The following is an 18,501-nucleotide window of genomic DNA, read 5'->3' on the forward strand; positions in this document are numbered from 1 at the left end:
CTTTGTTTTTACCTTTAAGCATAAGTCTTCGTAGGATTGGGCATTTTTAAAATTACAGATTTATACCCATTTAAACTGCTCCTTTCAATAAGCATAGAGTTAAAAATAAGAATTTGAGTAGTCCATCTTCCTAGGATCTACTGAAAAGAATTAGCATTTGATGTCATTGACTAACTTCACTCATTGATATATTTTAATAGGGAAGCAAGTGGTGGTGAAGGGAAAAACAAAAACACGAGCCATTTTGGAAGTAGCAACTCCAGTTGTTTAATTTAGTGTCCCAACCCATTTGGGCAAGAAGAAAAAGATTCTACTGTAAACAATGCTTCCATGCTGCTGCTGTATAATTTAAGAGAATTATTGCTCTTCTCAAGCTTCTTATGCCCCATTACAAAAAAAGAGCTGAGAAAAATATCTCCGTAATCCAGAGCGACCATTAGACTGTAATGACTCTTCCTCTATTTAACGTGGGCAACAAATTAAGGTTTGTGGCACATCCTTTGAAGGTCTAGATTGGAATTCAAGAAACACAGGTTCCAGGTGAGGAAAATATGTCTTAATTTGACAAGAGGGGGCTTATTTGTAAAAAGCAGTTTGAAGATTAAACATGCTACGTAAGTGCAACAAACTAATATTGCATTGGGCCTCTGCTGTACTGTTTTAGGACATTTGTTTACAGTATTTATCTATCACCTTTTGAAATCAAAACAATTAAAAAAATAAAGACACTACTGGATGAAGCAAAGAAACTGTTGGAAGTCTCATCCTTAAAGCCAACCTTGTCTTAACTAACAATACTCATGAGGTCAACATATAGTGCTTCTGACACCAAAACTCCAAGTCATGGAAGTAACTGGTATATCACTATAGCAGTCATATAGAGTAGCCTGAGTGAATGGAAGAAATATAAAATTACATGTGATCTATACCTTAGGAGTCAGTGGGGAAAGTAGATGAAAAGTGGACATTTACTAAGATACAAAATATTTAAAAAAAAAATCTAAAGGTGTTCATGGGTCCTTCAAAAAGTAGGCTTATACTAAGTCAGAGGAAAACACATACCAAAAAACTTAAGCATTGATTCATAGCTATGAAGACAAGTATTCACTAGGGGGCCCAAATCAGGCCTCTGTTGCGCTATGCACCATGCAAATATAACAAAAAGAGGGTCAAAGGCCCAAAGAGCTTGCAATTTATGTAGAAGAGACAGAACAGTTGGATACAGACACACAGTACAAGATAACAATGATAAACCAGTCAAGAAACACCAGCTGCCTAAACGGTACTAGTCCTTTAATACTTGGAGAAAAGCATCAATTAATTCACCTAACCAACCTATCAGGACTGACCAGTGTCAGCCATAGTGAAGACTATTGATGCATATTAAGACTACGATTCACTGTATACATGCTCCTACCTGTGAATTTGCCCATTCCTGTGTAGATAATCTAAGCCTTCCAAAACTTCTTTAAGAATTGTTGCTATTATAGCTTCTTCAAGGACACCATTCTTGTGTTCCCCTCTGTTGACGATATACTTTATTATATCCAGCATTGAACCTAAATTGAAAAGCCGGATTTCCATGGGGGCAGGGTGAAGGGGAGGGAAAACAAGTCATAAACAACCTGTTTGAGCAGTCTTACTACAGTGATTATTGAGATATCAGAAAATCTGGTCTCTATTAGTTCCTACATTTGAATATTTACACTTCTTTACTCCTATTAAGCTATTCTGCTTCAATTTAAAAATCTTTGTAGGCTTGCACAGAGACCCTCAACTACCAGCTGTGTGAATAAAGTGCACAGATTGCTCCAAAAAATCATTCTATTAAAAAAAAAGCTGGCATTCAACTTTCTGCTTACTTGTTTAATTACCCTACTGTTATACATTTCAATATCATTGCAAGTTTACACAACCACTTCCCAAAACAGACTAGAACATGTTTCCTGCCCTCAGGAGTTTACAATCCAAGGTCCCAATTCTTCACTCAGATCCATGCAGGCCAAATCCCAGGCCTATAGAGATCCAGTTGCAGGACTGGAGACGAAAATTGTGCATAGTAATGAGAAGTATTCTAAGGAGAGCACTGCGCCCTTGGCAATGTGCACTGTGACGTATCACTTTTCAGAACAAAGCTTTTGTTTTTAATTAGTGTCACAGTTTTCAATAGCAACATTGTCTTTTCAGTTAGGCATTTCCTGACAGTAACTAGCTAGGGTATTAATGATCATTTGGCTTCATTTTGTGTCCTCAGCTGCTCTAGCTAGTCATTAACTGTTGGCCAACAAAGATGGTATTTCGTATTACTGCTTAGTATTTTCTCCATTTCAGTGAAGCCCAAGTAACAAACTGTTATTTTAGGCAGATTTTCCACATTTGTTTTCTGATCATAGACGTAGACTAGTCATCTACTGCCATCAGAACAGATCTTAGAGAACATTTAGTAACTCAAGATGATAGAGTAAGTTATTTGCCAGCAAGGAAAAATTTGGTTTCCCAACTGCAAATACTTGGCGTTTTCTCTCTTTTCCCCTCCCAGAGAGGACTATGATTAAGATCTCATAGTGTCCACAATAATCATGCAAGACGTGGGAATCTTTTAAAAACGTACAGTCAAAAAAAAAAGTGACACAGCGGAGGAAACAGGCAACTTCTGCTAAAGGCCTAATATGCATGAAATGGAATTGGTCCTTCTCTTGGTGAGGGACAGGATGAGGGAAATAGGACCTGCACTAGTCTGTTTACTCTTATTTTAAATGAGTAAATGAATTTAATGCTCAAGAAGAAAAATGATTTTAGAACTGATTAGATATGGAAAAAGTGAGTGTTTACTCACACAGCCTGAATAAAAAAGCAGCATCCCTGTTATGCCATTGAACCAGTGTGTTCCTCTACTTCCTCTTCCCCAAAAAAGGAGGAATTTGGACTGGATGAATTAATACAAAGAATGTGTATATAAAAATGACATCATACATCATCCTGAAGTTAAAGAAGCTCAAGCAAAAAATCAGTTACTTACCTCCACTTAGTAACTTCATAACCAGCCAGAGTTCATCCTTAACCACAAAGGATGTGTAATAGGTCACTATATTGGGATGACTGCATTGACTCATGGCTTGAATTTCTTTCTGTAAGGAAAGCAAAAACAGGACAGTCTGGAAAGAAAGCAGTTCTATTTTGCTATAACCATCATTTTATGTTATTAATAACTTCCCAAGTGAAATACGAGAATAGAATACTACATCCACCGTGATCGAATTGGCCCGGTGAACACTGGTTCTCCACTTGTGAGGTAACTCCCTTCCCTTTGTGTGCCATTATATAATGCCTAAAACTGTAATTTTCACTCTGTGCATCTGAAGTGGTGTTTTACCCATGAAAGCTTATGCTCAAATAAATCTGTTAGCCTTTAAGGTGCCACCAGACTCCTTGTTGTTTTCAAGAATAGTTTACACACACACACACACTCTCTCTCTCTCTCACGGTTTACATAAACCTTGGGCAACAGAACCGGTTTTGAAGATGGGGAATATTAAGGGGAAGCTGGCCAGGAGATTGATACCATGATCCCACTCTTTTCTTCCGGAGGGAGGGAATTGTCAGAGTCATGATCCCACAGAGAGCGATGACAGACAATCTACAAGTGTAGAAGGCATGGGAGTAGATCACAGAGAAGAGCAGGTTTGGCATGTAAGTTGGAATTAAAAGGAGAGAACAAATCCATTGTAGAATAATGAGTCTGCACCCTCCCTGGCTTTTCTCAAAAAACTGATGTAAGGAAACTCTAGGATTGGGAAATGCATTGGACAGAGAGGAAGAGTGGTGAAAGGGGAGTGAAGTGTGGGGTTCAAGGTAGAGACCACATAGCCAACTGAGCGGAGGAAGCAGGCTCACAGCTAAAGAAAAAAAAGTAAAAGGAAATGACTTAGTAGACACGTACACCATCAGCAAAGACCAGGTAACGTGGCCAGCACAGCAGAACTACCCAAGTAATACACACTGAAATAGGTTGCAAGGAAGACTGTTGTACACATTCACAAAGGTAACTAGAATCTTAAACTCCAAGACCTCCTTTTCCAAGGTTATTTTCTTATTTTTAAACTTAACATTTTAAGAGTATTTCTTACAGGGCCTCCCAGACAATTACACATTGGAGCTATTTCTGTTCTTTAAAAAGCAAGAAAATGTAAGTTTCTAGTTTATGTCTGGCTTCCACACTTCTTTTTAGTCAACCTGAAAGCTTCTAATAGTATGTCTACACTGCAAAGTAAGCTCCTATTTGAGCCCAGGCTCAAACTTAACCCCTCCCTTGTGTCCACACCTCTATTGCATTAACTCAGGGCTTGGACCCTGCAGGGCTAGAGCATCCGAGCTCAAGCCTAGCCGGGATCCAGAGTCTGAGCCCTATTGCTTTGCAGTGTAGACACAGCCCCGTTTAACTTGTGTTCCATGAGTCATCCAGATGTATCCCACAATTCCATGGGACAACTTCCTTAGTCCTCTATCCCAAAAAAAAAATCTACAATCCACTCTACTGAAGATGGAAGCCACCACTCACCCACCCCACGGTGAATGGCAGGAGCTTAGGTCAGCATTAACTTTTTCTCTTCTAATCACAGATCTGCAAGCACTCTATCAGAGAGCCTCCTCGGTTTGCAAAGAGTTTGGTAGGCTGCTCAAACTTTCTGTAATATGAAGGGCAGGCAGTAAAGTTTTTTTCCCCCCACACTGTACCATGGTCCTAGGGCTAGAGTGGCCACATCTGGGGGTGCATACTAGCGATATCATATCTAGGAAATGGTACTTTGACTTGGGTCTATGCACCCTGGTGTGGATGCCAGAGCCCTAAATTCAAGCATGGGTTAGAAAAGTCTTGACTGTCAACATTGTATTTAAATCCTATGTTAAGTCCAGGGTTCCCTAACATGGACAGGCTGACTCAAGTCCCACTAGCCTTGGGCTTATATTGCAGTGTACACATACCCAAAAAGAAGAAAAAAAATGGCCAAGTTTATTCTCACCACATTGAATTATATGTCAGAATAATAAAAGTGATTTAAATCTCGTCTAAAAGACTGCTGTGATGTTAAGCCAAGGTCCTAAACATACATGATTTATTAATAATCTCATTGTACTTCTTTGTAAAGTCAGGGTCTTAAAGCTGTCCACATCCAGTTGTAATAGCGCAAGTCACACTATGACTCAAATTTAACCTGTACTCTCAGTTGAACAATAATTTTTTGTTCACGGTTGTATACTGCTACTTCATGCTGTAAGGGAGCTGGAGTTCCTACAGTGATGGAAAAAACCCCTTCATCCCTGTAAAATGGGTTTATGCTCCAGGATTATGGCAGCACAGCTATGGTGCCGTAGCTGTGCTTCTATAGTCCTTACAGTGTAAATATTGCCTAAGTTGAAGACGACAAGGACCCCCTTGCACTGACATTTGGTAGCAAACAGCTGGATTCACAGGGTAGTAGACAATTCTGCAGACACCAGCAGTGACATAAGATCTTTATTTGCACATCAAGTTACTGAAGTTGGGCTGTCTTTTTCTAAAATGCAGCAGTTTAAGATGGCAAACTCAGCTCACTTTGCAAAGTGAAGTGGACATTTAGCACAAAAGAAATTCAAGTACAATGTAATATTAGAAAGGAAAGAACACACTGTAAACAGAAGTATTTAATTACTGAGCTACCTAATAAGTTACTTATTAAATGCAGTTCTGTGCTCACCCATTATGAAAGCCACTACCATCCTATGGAAAGTATTTATCACAGTTATTGTATAACATTATGAAGAATTGCATTGTTAGGAGAGTACAGTGTTTAACACAATCAGTATTCTCAAAAAGGAGAGCTCTCATAGAATGCTTGGAAAATATACTCTAAGTGTTATACAGATGCAATGGGGGGGGGGGAGAAAACACACCTCTGGTTTTGAAACAGTGACATCACAATGCTAGAACAGAGCTAACAATTATCAGGGTCCTTTGCCTTTTAATGTATTTGGCTCTCTTCCAAGTGCATGTTTATAATCTGTTTGAGTCAACATGGGAGGACAACAGTCACTTGTAGCCAAAGGAACTGTGTGTGGGAGGGAATTTCTGCCTCAAGTAGAATAGTAGCAGAAGAAGAAATAAGATGTTTGCACATAAAAAATTACCATCATTTTAATATAAGTGTGGGGAAGGAAGAAGGCAATATGGCATCAAAAGGTCAAGATAACTGCCTCTGTTTTGGCAGACAGGCAAGACATCTTAGCACTGACAGACAGACATGTGGATTCCTCAAGCTCTGACAGAAAATGTTTTACAAAAAGGTAGCCCTTAAAAGAAGGCACTAATCCCTTTTGACAAGATTGGGATTAACCCTTTCCCTGTGAGCTGCCTCTAGAGCCAGTTTAAGTAAGATATTTTAAAGTAATATGAAACAAAAGTCTCTTCGCACTTTTTAAAATAGCAGTTTTGGGAGTGGGGGTAGGGGGGGGAAGTAGCAGACAAGTGCTAACATATCACACCACATTCCAGTGGAGACTTTTCCCCACCCAGGTCCAGTTCAAAGCTCTGATTATCTACGGAGCCCAAATAAATTGGAACTAAGCTGTCTCAGAAGACAACTCCTCTACCACAATCCTCTTGAAAACAAACAGCCACAGTTGGTTAAGCCATCACACTATATCGGGGTGGGCAAAGTTTTTGGCCCAAGGGCCACATCTGGATATGGAAATTATATTGCAGGCCATGAATGCTCATGAAATTGGGTGTTGGGAGGGGGCATGGGCTCTGGGGTGGAGCCAGAAATGAGGAGTTCAGGGAGGGGGCTCGGGTGCGGAGGGGAGTGCGGCTCCAACTGGGGGCGTGGGCTCTGGGGTGGGGCTGGGGATGAGGGATTGGGGGTGCAGAAGGGTGCTCCAGGCTGGGACCAAGGAGATTGGAGGGCAGGAGGAGGATCAGGGCTGGGGTAGGTGGTTGGGGCACAGGAGGGGGTCAGGGGTGCAGGCTCTGGGGGGGCGTTTACCTCAAGCAGCTCCCAGAAACAGCAGCATGTCTCACCTTCGGCTCCTACTTGAAGGCGCTGCCCTGCCCACAGGCTCCACCCCTGCAGCTCCCATTGGCCACAGTTCCTATGTGTAGGAGCCGGAGGGGAGACATGCCGCTACTTCTAGAAGCCGCGCAGAGCCACAGCACGCACAGAGCAGGGCAAGCCTCCGTCCCTGCTCCCCGGCTGGAGAGCCAGAGCAGGGCAAGTCTTGGACCCTGCTCCCTGGCAAGAGCTCAAAGGCCAGATTAAAACATCTGAAGGGCCGGATGTGGCCCCCAGGATGTAGTTTGCACTATATAATCCCAAGGGGAAGGCCATCAAGAACCAAATGAAGAACATTTGCAGTGGAGAGCCCAGGACTACAGGATATACTATCAGAAGAAGATGGCAGAGCCCAACGTATCAAGGGCAAAACTCAAGACACCTTTATCTTGGCATTTCCACATCAAGGAGACCATTTCTCTTGGAAGATAAATTTAATTTAGCTTATAGTAACTGGAGGTTCTTCAAGATATGTGGTCTCTATCTGTATTCCACTGTGGGTAGGCAAGCACTCCATGAGCCTGGAGCCAGAAAACTTTGAAAGCAGTGTCTCTTGATCACCTTATGCCTCTGACCAAGGCATAAAAGGCAGGGCGGACCAACCGTCTCTCCAGTTCCTTCTTCACCATGAATCTGAGAATAATCCATTCCGAAGCAGAGGGGAAGGAGGGCATGTAGTAGACCACACATCTTGAAGAACTGCCAGTTACTATAAAAGGTAAGTGATTTTCAAATGTTAGTACCTATGTGTACTGCACTGTGGGTGACTGACAAGTAGAACTCAAACAGAAGGAGGGTGCGAGGTCATAGATAGCAGAGCCAAACAAAGAAGTGTTGTTCCAAAGTTGTATCAGCAGAGGAGTCCTGTACCAAGACACAGTGTCTAGTAAACACAAGGACTGAGCTCCACATAGCTGCCTTACAAATATTAATCAGAGGTACCTCTTGAGTAGCACCATAGATATTGCTTGTGTGGGGTGAGCATGGATTTTTGGCATTTAAGCTGACCCCCAGAAAGGACAGGAGTCGTAGCATTAGTCAGAGTTGATGCCTGGGCCTCTTGGTGTGACTTGGCACATTAACTGAGAAGGAGAGTGGACAAGCAGCAAAAATTCTGAAGCTCGGAGTCCTGGGCATAGTCCAGTACCCGAACACGGTATGGGGGGGGGGGGGAGCAGGAGTGCTCCTCAAGTTGGGGAGGGTAACTATAAAACAGACTTTAAACAAAAAAAAACCAGAAACTCTAGAATATAAATGCTATTTATAGATATCTAAATATATTTTCACAGACAAAGAAAAAAGCTGAAGCTTCAGATACTGGAGGTTCTGACCCAGACCATGAAGCAGTGAGAAGGAACTAGAGAGGCACGGGCATGTGTACGGGGTATGCCCGGTTTGCCCAGACACACCCTAATGTCTTTAAAAAAAAAAAAGTGGCTTTGCGTTTTAATTTAATCGCATGATACAACAATCAATACTTTAAAACTAAAAGTGTATTATGCAATAAGCGCCGAATTGAGTAATATAGATGTTGTAGAAATGTATAGAAAGCCCACGTTCACTTGCAGCATGCGTCCCCACTACTGTGGCACCGCATTACCATTGGTCCTCCCCTCCCCCTCCGACTATTATTCTAGAAAATTCTTTGGACCTACATAAGCGGCCGTGTCAGGCGTGCCTAGCGCAGTGTCTACAGTGTTTGTAATCTCTGTTGCATGTACTCTACTGAAATAGCATAACAAGCCCGTGGCTTTACGTTTTAATTTAATCATATGATACCCCCTTTTAATTTTAAGATATGAATCGATTCATTGTTAAGGTAAGAAAAGGAGCAGACAAACTGAATTATAATGAATGTGCCGATAGTAGTGCAAATACCTCGGACTCCTCGGTTAAGAGCTTATGTGAAGATAATGCCACCACAAGTTCCAGTGCGTGCAATAAATTGAGTAATGACCAAGAGAAACAGACTCTCTCTTAGCTCAGGTCAGTGTAGTTCCTATTCAAAGCCATCAAACATTCCATCTAATGACCCGGTCTGTGATATTCCAAAAAATAGATAAGAACGCCGGTCTGTATTATCTAGAGGTCCTTATCAGCCTACATTGAGCATGTTTCCTATAAGTAAAATAGGGAATGAACAAAGAAGTTTTCAGTCCGATTGATATGAAATGTATAGGTGCTTAGAATATAGCCCATCAAAGGACGCAGCACTTTGCTTTTACTGCCGTTTCTTCTCCTCTAATGATGCAGCAAACAAAGGTCACATTGATCCAGCATTTATTGATAAGGGATTAAGAAACTGGCATAGGGCTAACGAATGTTTTAAAAACCACCAATTGTCAAAATCTCATGTGTTGAGCTGTTCCTCATGGTCAAGTTTTAATGAAGGGAAACCTATTAATGTATTGTTGGATGAGGGCAAGCAGACTTATCTGTCTAAACAAGAACAACAGTGCCATAACCGAAACGTAACGGAGCGACTGATCGATTGTTCTGTGTTTGGTAAAAGGTGGGAGACCATTCAGGGGTCACAATGTAAAAGCTGACAGTTTTGAGAAAAGATTTAGAAATGAACCTGTCAATATGCTCCAAAAATATGATCCCGTAATGGCAAAGTATGTGCAACAATCTCCTCGAAATGCTACCTCTCTGAGTAATTGCATCCAAAATGATTTAATTGTGGCCTTGCATAACGTTGTGCAACAAAAGACTGTGTCTTCACCAAATGGAAAAATAGTCTCAATAACTGCAGACAACACTACTGACTGTGAACACCATGAACAGATGTCCATTGTGGTGCAGTATTTTGACAATGAAAAACATAGTCCAGTTGAACATTGTATCTGTTCAGAGACTATTAACAGTTGATGCTCAGTCTATTTTTGATTAGTTAAATGACGTCCTTGGCATTCTTAAAATTGACTGGTCATCAGTGATGTCTGTCTGTTTTGATGGTGCATCTACTATGTCTGGATGTACTGCGGGAGTTCAAATGAAATGTAAAGAAAGAAACAGTGAAATACTCTATGTACACTGCTATGCGCATTGTTTGAACCTCGTCCTAGTAGATGCATGCACTTCAAGTGAACAAAAAACAGACCTGTCTGATTTTTTTTGGTGTTATTCAGACTCTTTATGCCTTCTTGGAGGGGAGTCCTGTGCGACATGCAGTAATGCACTTCACAAGAAGTAGAATCCCAGTTGAAGACTTTGAAGTCACTATCAAACACAAAATGGGCATGCAAAGCAAAAGCAGTGGCTGCTGTAAAACAAAAACTACTCCATCATTTTACAAGCTTTACAAGAGATTATCGAAACAACTCGCCTTGCTGACGCTAAAATAAAAGCCAGGGGCGTTATCCATGAACTAAATTCATTCAAGTTCATCTTTGCCCTTGACATGATACACCCTATTCTCCAGATGGCGGTAAAAGTGAGTAAGGCTCTTCAAGCTCCAGATCTCATCTTACTTACTGCAATGACCAGGGTGAAAAGCTTGCGTAACTCTTTGGCTGCGATGAGAAGTGGCCCAGAATATTTTCAATCTATTTTCAATGTCTGTGTGAAAAGGTGTGTAGAGAATGATATATATCAATTCCCCCAGTTAAGAGGAAAGAAAGTCCACTCGTATTGATGATGCATTTGAGTCCCAGCATCACTTTGATACAAAAGAGGAGCAGGAGAGAATAACCTCATTTTACCCACTCGTAGACGCAACGATTACCAGCATTGACCAGTGATTTGAACAGGAGACTTGTAAAATTGTGACTGCAATGGGAAAACTGCTGAGCTTAGACATTGGCAGGGACGATATGAGAATCATTGCCAACAATTTTAAAGTGTCCTTGGATGAGTTGGAAGCTGAAGTCAGATTGCTTCAGGAGTTATGACGGATCTGTTCCTAAAGGTAGCACTACGACCACCACCAGAGAGTGGCTTGATTGGCTAAAGGAATTCGATCAGTCTTCCATGTTCCAGGCCTTTTACAAATCTATTCAATGCTTTGCAGTCTTACCTGTTACAAGCTGTTCACATGAAAGAAACTTTTTGAAACTAGCACATGTAAAAAACAAACTAAGAAGTACAATGTCCCAACAGCACCTCGACTCACTCATGATTTTGTACATTGAACAAGAATGGACTTAGTCAGTTAATTACAATGATGTGATTGAGGAATTTAAGTCCAGAACACCTGGTGAGCGACGTCTCATTCTCTAGGAGAGGAAGATGAAGAAACCTTAATCTATTTTGGTCAATTTGGATTAGCTCATTATCTGGTTAAAGATAAAGATCATGAAAATTGACTGTATCTTTGTATATGCCTGGTTATCACTATAGCAAAAATTTGGTATTTTGTGTCTCATTTTTTAAGTTTGTATTTTTTAAGTAAAGTTTAGTTGTTAATTTTAAAAAAAACATTAAGTTTAGTTAAGTTTTAGTTTCTTTAGTTTGTTTGATGAATAAAAATGTCCTTTGTGATTGAGTATTCAATAAATGTTTGCCTTTAAAAAAAATTCCCCTGGGTGCACACCCTAATAAAATGTGTTGCGCACACCTATGTAAAGGGGCAGTAGATCTGCACCACCCTTTATTTTGTCGGTCAGGGATGTGGGATGAGCAGGGGTGCACATGTGGGCCAATGAACCATGCTTTCAAAATTCTTTGGCTCCGAGCACCTGCATACCTCACAGTGGAATGCATATAGGGAACAGCATTTGAAGTAGTATTACAAGTTTCTTCATTAGAAAAAAATCCATACCCTCCCGGTAAGAGCAACTTGAGAAGCAGAAAGTAGCATTCCCCCTTTTGGAATCATTTTGCATCCTTGGATTCTTGTCATGCTGCCTAGATAGCATGGTGATTGGTCTTATAAGCACCTGAATAGAAGAGTTATGAAAAAAAAAAAAAAAGTCTGCTAAAAAGAGTTCTTAGTGACTCACTAATCTGATAGACTGCCATCACTGGTGTACTGACCTTATAAACTCTTACTATTCTAAAGTGGCTATTGTATAAAAACCCACTTTAAAAAAAAAAAAAAAGTCTGTATCCCTTTGATCAGTGATCCAAACAAGAATTTCTGAAGCGGTTGGTATGGTCTATTGGATTAAAGCTAATGTCACAAACCCATATTAGGTCTGTGATATGAAAATCCTGATCTGTGAAAAGATACGTTCTTAAGTGTGCTGTAATCCATTTTAAGACCAAATATAGACATTATTTTTCCAAATCTTGCAACTTTAACGGGTTGTTTGTTTGTTTAAAAACCATGTCAAATGCTGCCATTCTTCATTGACATTTTTAACCCAAATAGCACGTCCACCCCTCCCTCCCCCCCAAATGTAAAGTTTTCCCTTTATGTATGTTAAGTTTTGATTTAGACATGACTTTCTTTTTGTAAGTAGTCTTAACATATGAAGTTCAAACATTTTTATGGTCAAATTTCAAACTCCTGAAGACAGGTCACTTGTAAGAAATGGCTAAGGCTTAAAGTAGCTCTTCCAAAGACCTCAACACATACAGTCCTGACATATTCAACGTCTGCAGTCTTGTTTTTGCACATTTGAGATGTTATGTGGTAATATGGTTACTGGACGATCTGGATACAGTTCACTTATTAATGCAATGGCACATGTCTCCCAGGTCCTCTTTAACCTGTTTTCTGCATAAAAATCTCAGGTCAGCCAAAAGAAGAGCTGTCCACCAACATTTTTCTCTTGGAATTTACTTACAAGCAATTCATCCATACTGGTCTGGCATTTTTCTAAGTTGATTCGCTTTATTGCTACACGTTCTTGCCTGGGGTTGCATAGCGCTGCCTGGACTACTGCTGTAGCACCACTACCTGAAAAAGAACAGAATTGGAATACATGCTTACGTATAAAGTACATGCTTACGTAAAAGTTCAGTCAGATTTTAAAGAAGTGTCATGCATAACGATCAAGTGCTAGTCAGTAGCTAGGAAGTTTGAAGAAAATACCTAACTTTTGAAACAAAAGTTAGGCATCTACTTGTGCGTCTACTTGGACATTCCAAAAAACGAACAGGCTCTCAGTGAGAAAGGGCTGAAAACACACACACACATACACACTCTTGCCGAAAGAAAAAGTTTTAAGACTCAATATTTTTAATCTTTTCATTTTGGTGTTTGTCCCATATTTCTAATTTCTAGAAACAGTTCTCATCTTCCACATTTATAAAATGGGATGACTGCAACCTAACTATGGAGTTACCTAAGTAACATAAAATTTAAGAAGGTGGGGGCCTCATCCCAGAACACATCAGTTTCAAATCAATGGGAATTTAAACTTTCCGTTACACACAAAGTTAGCATATTACTACAAAGAACACCAGCATTTTTTTTTTCTTCACACACACAAAATATTACTTCGCTCAATTGTTTCAGGACTGTCCAAACTTCTTAGGATTTTGTCCATGCAATGTAATGAACTAAGGGAAGCTCCAGTAAAGATGTGTGCGCCAAGAATTCTGCAGTTTTTGTGTTCTTGCTTGTTGACAGTGAGGTGGATGAGCACCCAATAGCGAGGTCTGACCTTGGGGAGCAGCATATAAGGACAAAATACTGCTTCCCTGTGAGGATCCTAATTAGGCATATGTAGGCTGCAGAAAAACTGAACTTAAGTCTCAACTGTGTTGAGCATGGCTATACCATGTCTACTTCTCAGACGTAGCAATGCTGTATTAGAACTGTCCAATGGTATTTTGCATGGAGTAACACTATTTTGTTTTTAGTAAGTGTTTTGTTTTGTCAGAAGGATTGACAGCTTCCTTTACCAAGAACTCTCTGGGCTTGTTTGCCCTCGAGTGGACACCTCAGTACTGTTGTTTCTAAATTAACGTATTCCTTTCAACTCCCATTCAGAGAGAAGGACAGTGAAATGCTTACACATTTTTCAGCATCCTACTGTGATCAGAGTGAGCCCTTATACAGGTGGAGCAAAGAGATGTGATAGGAGCATTTTGTCCATTCACGCAGCAAACTGTAATCCTTTTAATTACTATCTGTAGTCCTATTTATTTTAATTTAAAATTATGGATTTGTACCAACTCATTGAACTCATCAGCTTGTTCTATTCAAATTGGCCTGCTCATACATTATGTTCTACTTAGGCTTTGAAATTGGTTTGTTCTAGAGGAATACAAATTCTGAACAAAAGCCTTTTGTTACTATGTTCTACAAATGTGGTGTCAGTTACCAGCTGGCTTAAGAACAATAGGGAACTTCCTCCTCCTATCTGAAAACAGAACTGACAATACCACATGACTAGAAGTTACTGTGTATGTTATGATGTTTGTTTAGTTATTTAAATGTACTGTTTATTGGTACACATTTTGTTCACATTGTGCTTCAAAACAAAAGGTTTTAGCTCAGTACATCTACTTGGTTACAAAATAAAGCGGATCTCAAAAAAAACCAACTGCAATAGGACAAGCCAGAAGTGCTTTTGCAGGATGTGGCCTTTGACAAATATTGTTTCAATCTGCTCCGTCAACTTGGAAAAAACCACGTCTTTAAGCTGTTCCTGCAATGGCATCCAGGAAACAAAAGGCCAACCCCACAAAAGCCAAGTTTCTGAAATGTTTTTGTTAATTTTTTTCAATGAACATCAGTACACAATGTGTGTCATTATATTTCAGCTACGTACTGGAAGAGTTGCTGCAGAATTAAACCAGGATAGAGGAACTAAAGAAAAAGCTTGCCCTTTATGTATCTTTTCCTATGCCAGGAGTTTAGTTAATTTGTAGTAAGGGAAACTCGACCAAATCTGCACTTTCCAGCTGGGTGAAGAGTCCAAGGGTAAAATCCTGGCCCCGCTAAAGTCAGCAGCACAACTCCCACTGACTACACTGGGATATGACCGGATACCAGGATATGACCGGTTCTATTGGATGCTGACAACTCAAGAGTGCACATCTACCCATTCCACCTCTACTACTAGACCTTTTTCTTTAGTTGCTACTCACTCTCCCCTCCCTTTTCTCAGAGACTTCAAGGCCAGAAGGGACCACAGTGATCATCTAGTCTGATCTCCTGCACATCACATGCCACAAAACCTCACCCACATATTCCAGAAATAGACCCATAACTTCTGGCTGAATTACTGAAGACCTCAAGTTACAGAGACTCCACCATTTACTCTAATTTAAACTTGAATTTGATTTAGTAGTTTCTCTTTAAACTTGCTGAGAAAAAGTTAGGGAGCATGATATCCACGTTTGTGGTTCCCAATTACAGACCCAAGTCTTAATCCTGTAAAGATTTATGCAGGTCACGTGCTTTGCTATAGGAATTATATCATTGATTTCACCTGAACTAGTCATGAGAATAAAGCATGTGCTTCGTTTAAATCTTTGCAGGATTGGATCCCAAAAGTATACAGTTATTGCTTAGAGGCACCCCCACCACACAACTCCAATCCAATCCTCTGGATTATGCATGATTAAAAGGACTTCTCTTGCCCTGTGTCTACTGAACTAGTATTTGATGCAAGTTCCTTAAGGAACTTCCTTCGAAGTCCAGTTTAAGAACTTCTTATATTACTGTTTCCAGCATGAACCAAAATTATTAGCCACTGACCACTTGTGGTCTCCTTCAGCAGCATGCCAGAGACAAAAGCCATCCATGATATATAGTGACAACTGCTCAGGTGGCCTTCGGTGTTTAGAATAGAACAAATCCACCACCAAATCTGCTACCTATTTTTAGTTTCCTTTCCATTTTCATGCTTAGAGGGAGAGGCACAGCACCCCACGGTATTTTGATGCTATATGGCCAGCTCATCAAGACAGTTCAGCACCTAGCAACTTACACTGTCCCATTTCATATGGGACTACAACAATGAACACTGGGTACCTTTTAGATCACGTCAGCAGGATCTACACAGGGCACTTAGATTGCAACATGTTACAGTGCACTACAATTCACACCTCTGTAGAGCGCACTGCACTGTGTGGACAAGCCCCAAAAGACGGTAATTTGAAGTGGTTTAGTTAAACTGCATTAAACCCCATCTGGACACTAAAAGGCCAGGTCTATACTACACACTTACATCTGTATAACTACATCACTCTGGGGTGTGAAAAATTCACACCCCTGAGCAACATAGTTATACTGACCTAGCCCTCTCTGTAGACAGCGCTAGGTCAGCAGGAGGGTTTTTCCCATCTTGCGAAGGTGCATTAACTAGACCAATGGGAGAAGCTCTCCCATCAGCATAGGAGTGTCTTCACTTAAGTGCTACATCGCAGCTGTTCCAATGCAGCAGTTTAAGCTTAAACCTGCCCTAATTCTGAAAGAGTGTCCACAAAGGGGTTTAATGCAGTTTAACTAGACTACTTTAAATCCCAATTATACCTTTTAGTTAAATTTACTTTCCTGAATGTCCCCATGTAGACAAGCCCTGAGCGATTGTCTTCCATTGTTGGGGTGGGGGGGTGGAAACGGTTGGGAAAGTTCCCTCATGACTGCTTTAGTAGGCGTAGAATGGAGAGTTTTCAAATTGCCAAAGGTCGCTTGCATAATTTACAGTGAAACAAGACCATTCTCTGCCCTATCCCACCAAACCATTGCCTTTCAGCAGCATCTTTTGCAAGTTCCAGAGGTCAGATCAGCACCTGTTCTCCACTTGCCATAATCATGTCCTTAATCCTTTGGAGGCCTAGGGATCTGCTTGTCCTTGTAGGTACTTGAGCATTCATGCTACTTTTACATGAGTTCAGTACTAGTTGGGTGTTCAAAGATGTCTGTGTGTTCAAGTGTTTTGCTGGGACTCTGGAGGATCAATGTTGAAAGTCTTGCCACACCTGCTGGTAGAGCTACTGGATCACTCCAGAGTTATCTTTAATGAAACGCTTATTTCTCTTTCGGGACCTTGCATGACCTTTGTGCACTTTGCACATGCCAGCACCACAAGAGGGCTATACTGGGATCCTTAGCCCCTCCCTGGAGGTGCAGTAGAGTAAGGAACCAGGTATCTTCTCTTCCCCTTCCTTAGAAAGAGGCTATGGCCTGCTGATGTGGGAATTTCAGTAAAGCAGAGCTCTGGGCCTGGCATCTGCTTGCCATGAGGGAGGATTAGAAACAGGTCTGGCTCTGTGGAGGGAGAGCCTGGAGGATTTGCTAATTGTCACTTCTCCTCCGAGCCCAAAGGATTCAGTGTGGGCCACGGCAGCTGCTCCTCTGCTTGCTTAGCAAGGCCTGACCCTATTATGGCAACAGCTGCTGTCATCCACCTGACACAGGCATCGATTGCACTCAGTTTACATTTCAAGGACTTCTTTGCTAACAAAGACTAAAATTAAACGAAAACATACATTCAGGAGAAGTTGATGGCTTTGCTGATCGAGTGCCCTACTCCCTGCAAACAGCAAGTTAGGACTTTGTAAGGCTGATTTTACACAGAACCCAAATAGGAGTTTTAAAAGCTAGATCTGTTTGCATCAGATTTAGAATAGCTTTAATGAAGTTACCAAGTTAGGCTTAATAAATCCTTGACAAACATTAGTGTTTTTACAAGAGCTGGCTTTCATATAAAGACACTTACAAAGAAATCACTGAATCTTCAATTCTAACTCCATGCAAATATTCCAGCTTAACACATACTCTTCTTCAGGAAGGTGGTGACTATTGTTACTTTGTGGTAGATAAAACGTGGCATGGTGGCCAACAATCAGCTTTTCCACTCAGTTTTCTATACTGCACAAAACTAAATAACTGAAAGGTACTAGGTTTCAGAGTAACAGCTGTGTTAATCTGTATTCGGAAAAAGAAAAGGAGTACTTGTGGCACCTTAGAGACTAACCAATTTATTTGAGCATAAGCTTTCGTGAGCTACAGCTCGCTTCATCGGATGCATACTGTGGAAAATACAGATGTTTTTATACACACAAAATCATGGAAAAAACAGGTGTTTATCACTGCAAAAGGTTCTCTCTCCCCTCACCCCACTCTCCTGCTGGTAATAGCTTATGTAAAGTGGAGTGGGGTGGGGGGAGAGAAAACCTTTTGCAGTGATAAACACCCATTTTTTCCATGATTTTGTGTGTATAAAAACATCTGTATTTTCCACAGTATGCATCCGATGAAGCGAGCTGTAGCTCACGAAAGCTTATGCTCAAATAAATTGGTTAGTCTCCAAGGTGCCACAAGTACTCCTTTTCTTTTTGAAGTTACTAGGCAGAACATTTAAAAATGCTGAAACCTGGAGGAGTGTGGAATGCACAGTATGGAGCCCTAAAGGAACCACCTGGCTAAAGGGATGAATAGGCTGTCATTTTGTTTCAATTCAACTTTTTATGAGTTGTGTAACAAGCTCAGATACCACACCCCAGTAATGGATGGCAGCACAAGACAGGATTAACTGCTTAACATTCTTTCTAAAGGTCTGTTTTATTT

General features: G+C 40.8%; 1 protein-coding gene across 2 annotated transcripts in view; it reads right to left on the reverse strand.

Annotated features, from left to right (window-relative positions):
* STK39 (serine/threonine kinase 39) overlaps window positions 1–18,501 on the reverse strand; it is a 197,660-nt gene that overhangs the window by 144,600 nt on the left and 34,559 nt on the right. Inside the window, exons 2-4 of one of the 2 annotated variants that reach the window (XM_084642576.1) lie at window positions 12,818–12,930; window positions 3,020–3,128; window positions 1,418–1,559 (exon numbers count right to left, since the gene is read on the reverse strand). In XM_084642576.1, the coding sequence (XP_084498702.1) occupies window positions 1,418–1,559; window positions 3,020–3,128; window positions 12,818–12,930 (364 nt within the window). The remainder of the gene's footprint in view (window positions 1–1,417; window positions 1,560–3,019; window positions 3,129–12,817; window positions 12,931–18,501) is intronic. The other variant, XM_084642577.1, reaches the window with a different exon arrangement.

Source organism: Lepidochelys olivacea, assembly GCF_965140295.1.
Source record: "Lepidochelys olivacea isolate rLepOli2 genome assembly, chromosome: 11".
Lineage (NCBI taxonomy): Eukaryota > Metazoa > Chordata > Testudines > Cheloniidae > Lepidochelys > Lepidochelys olivacea.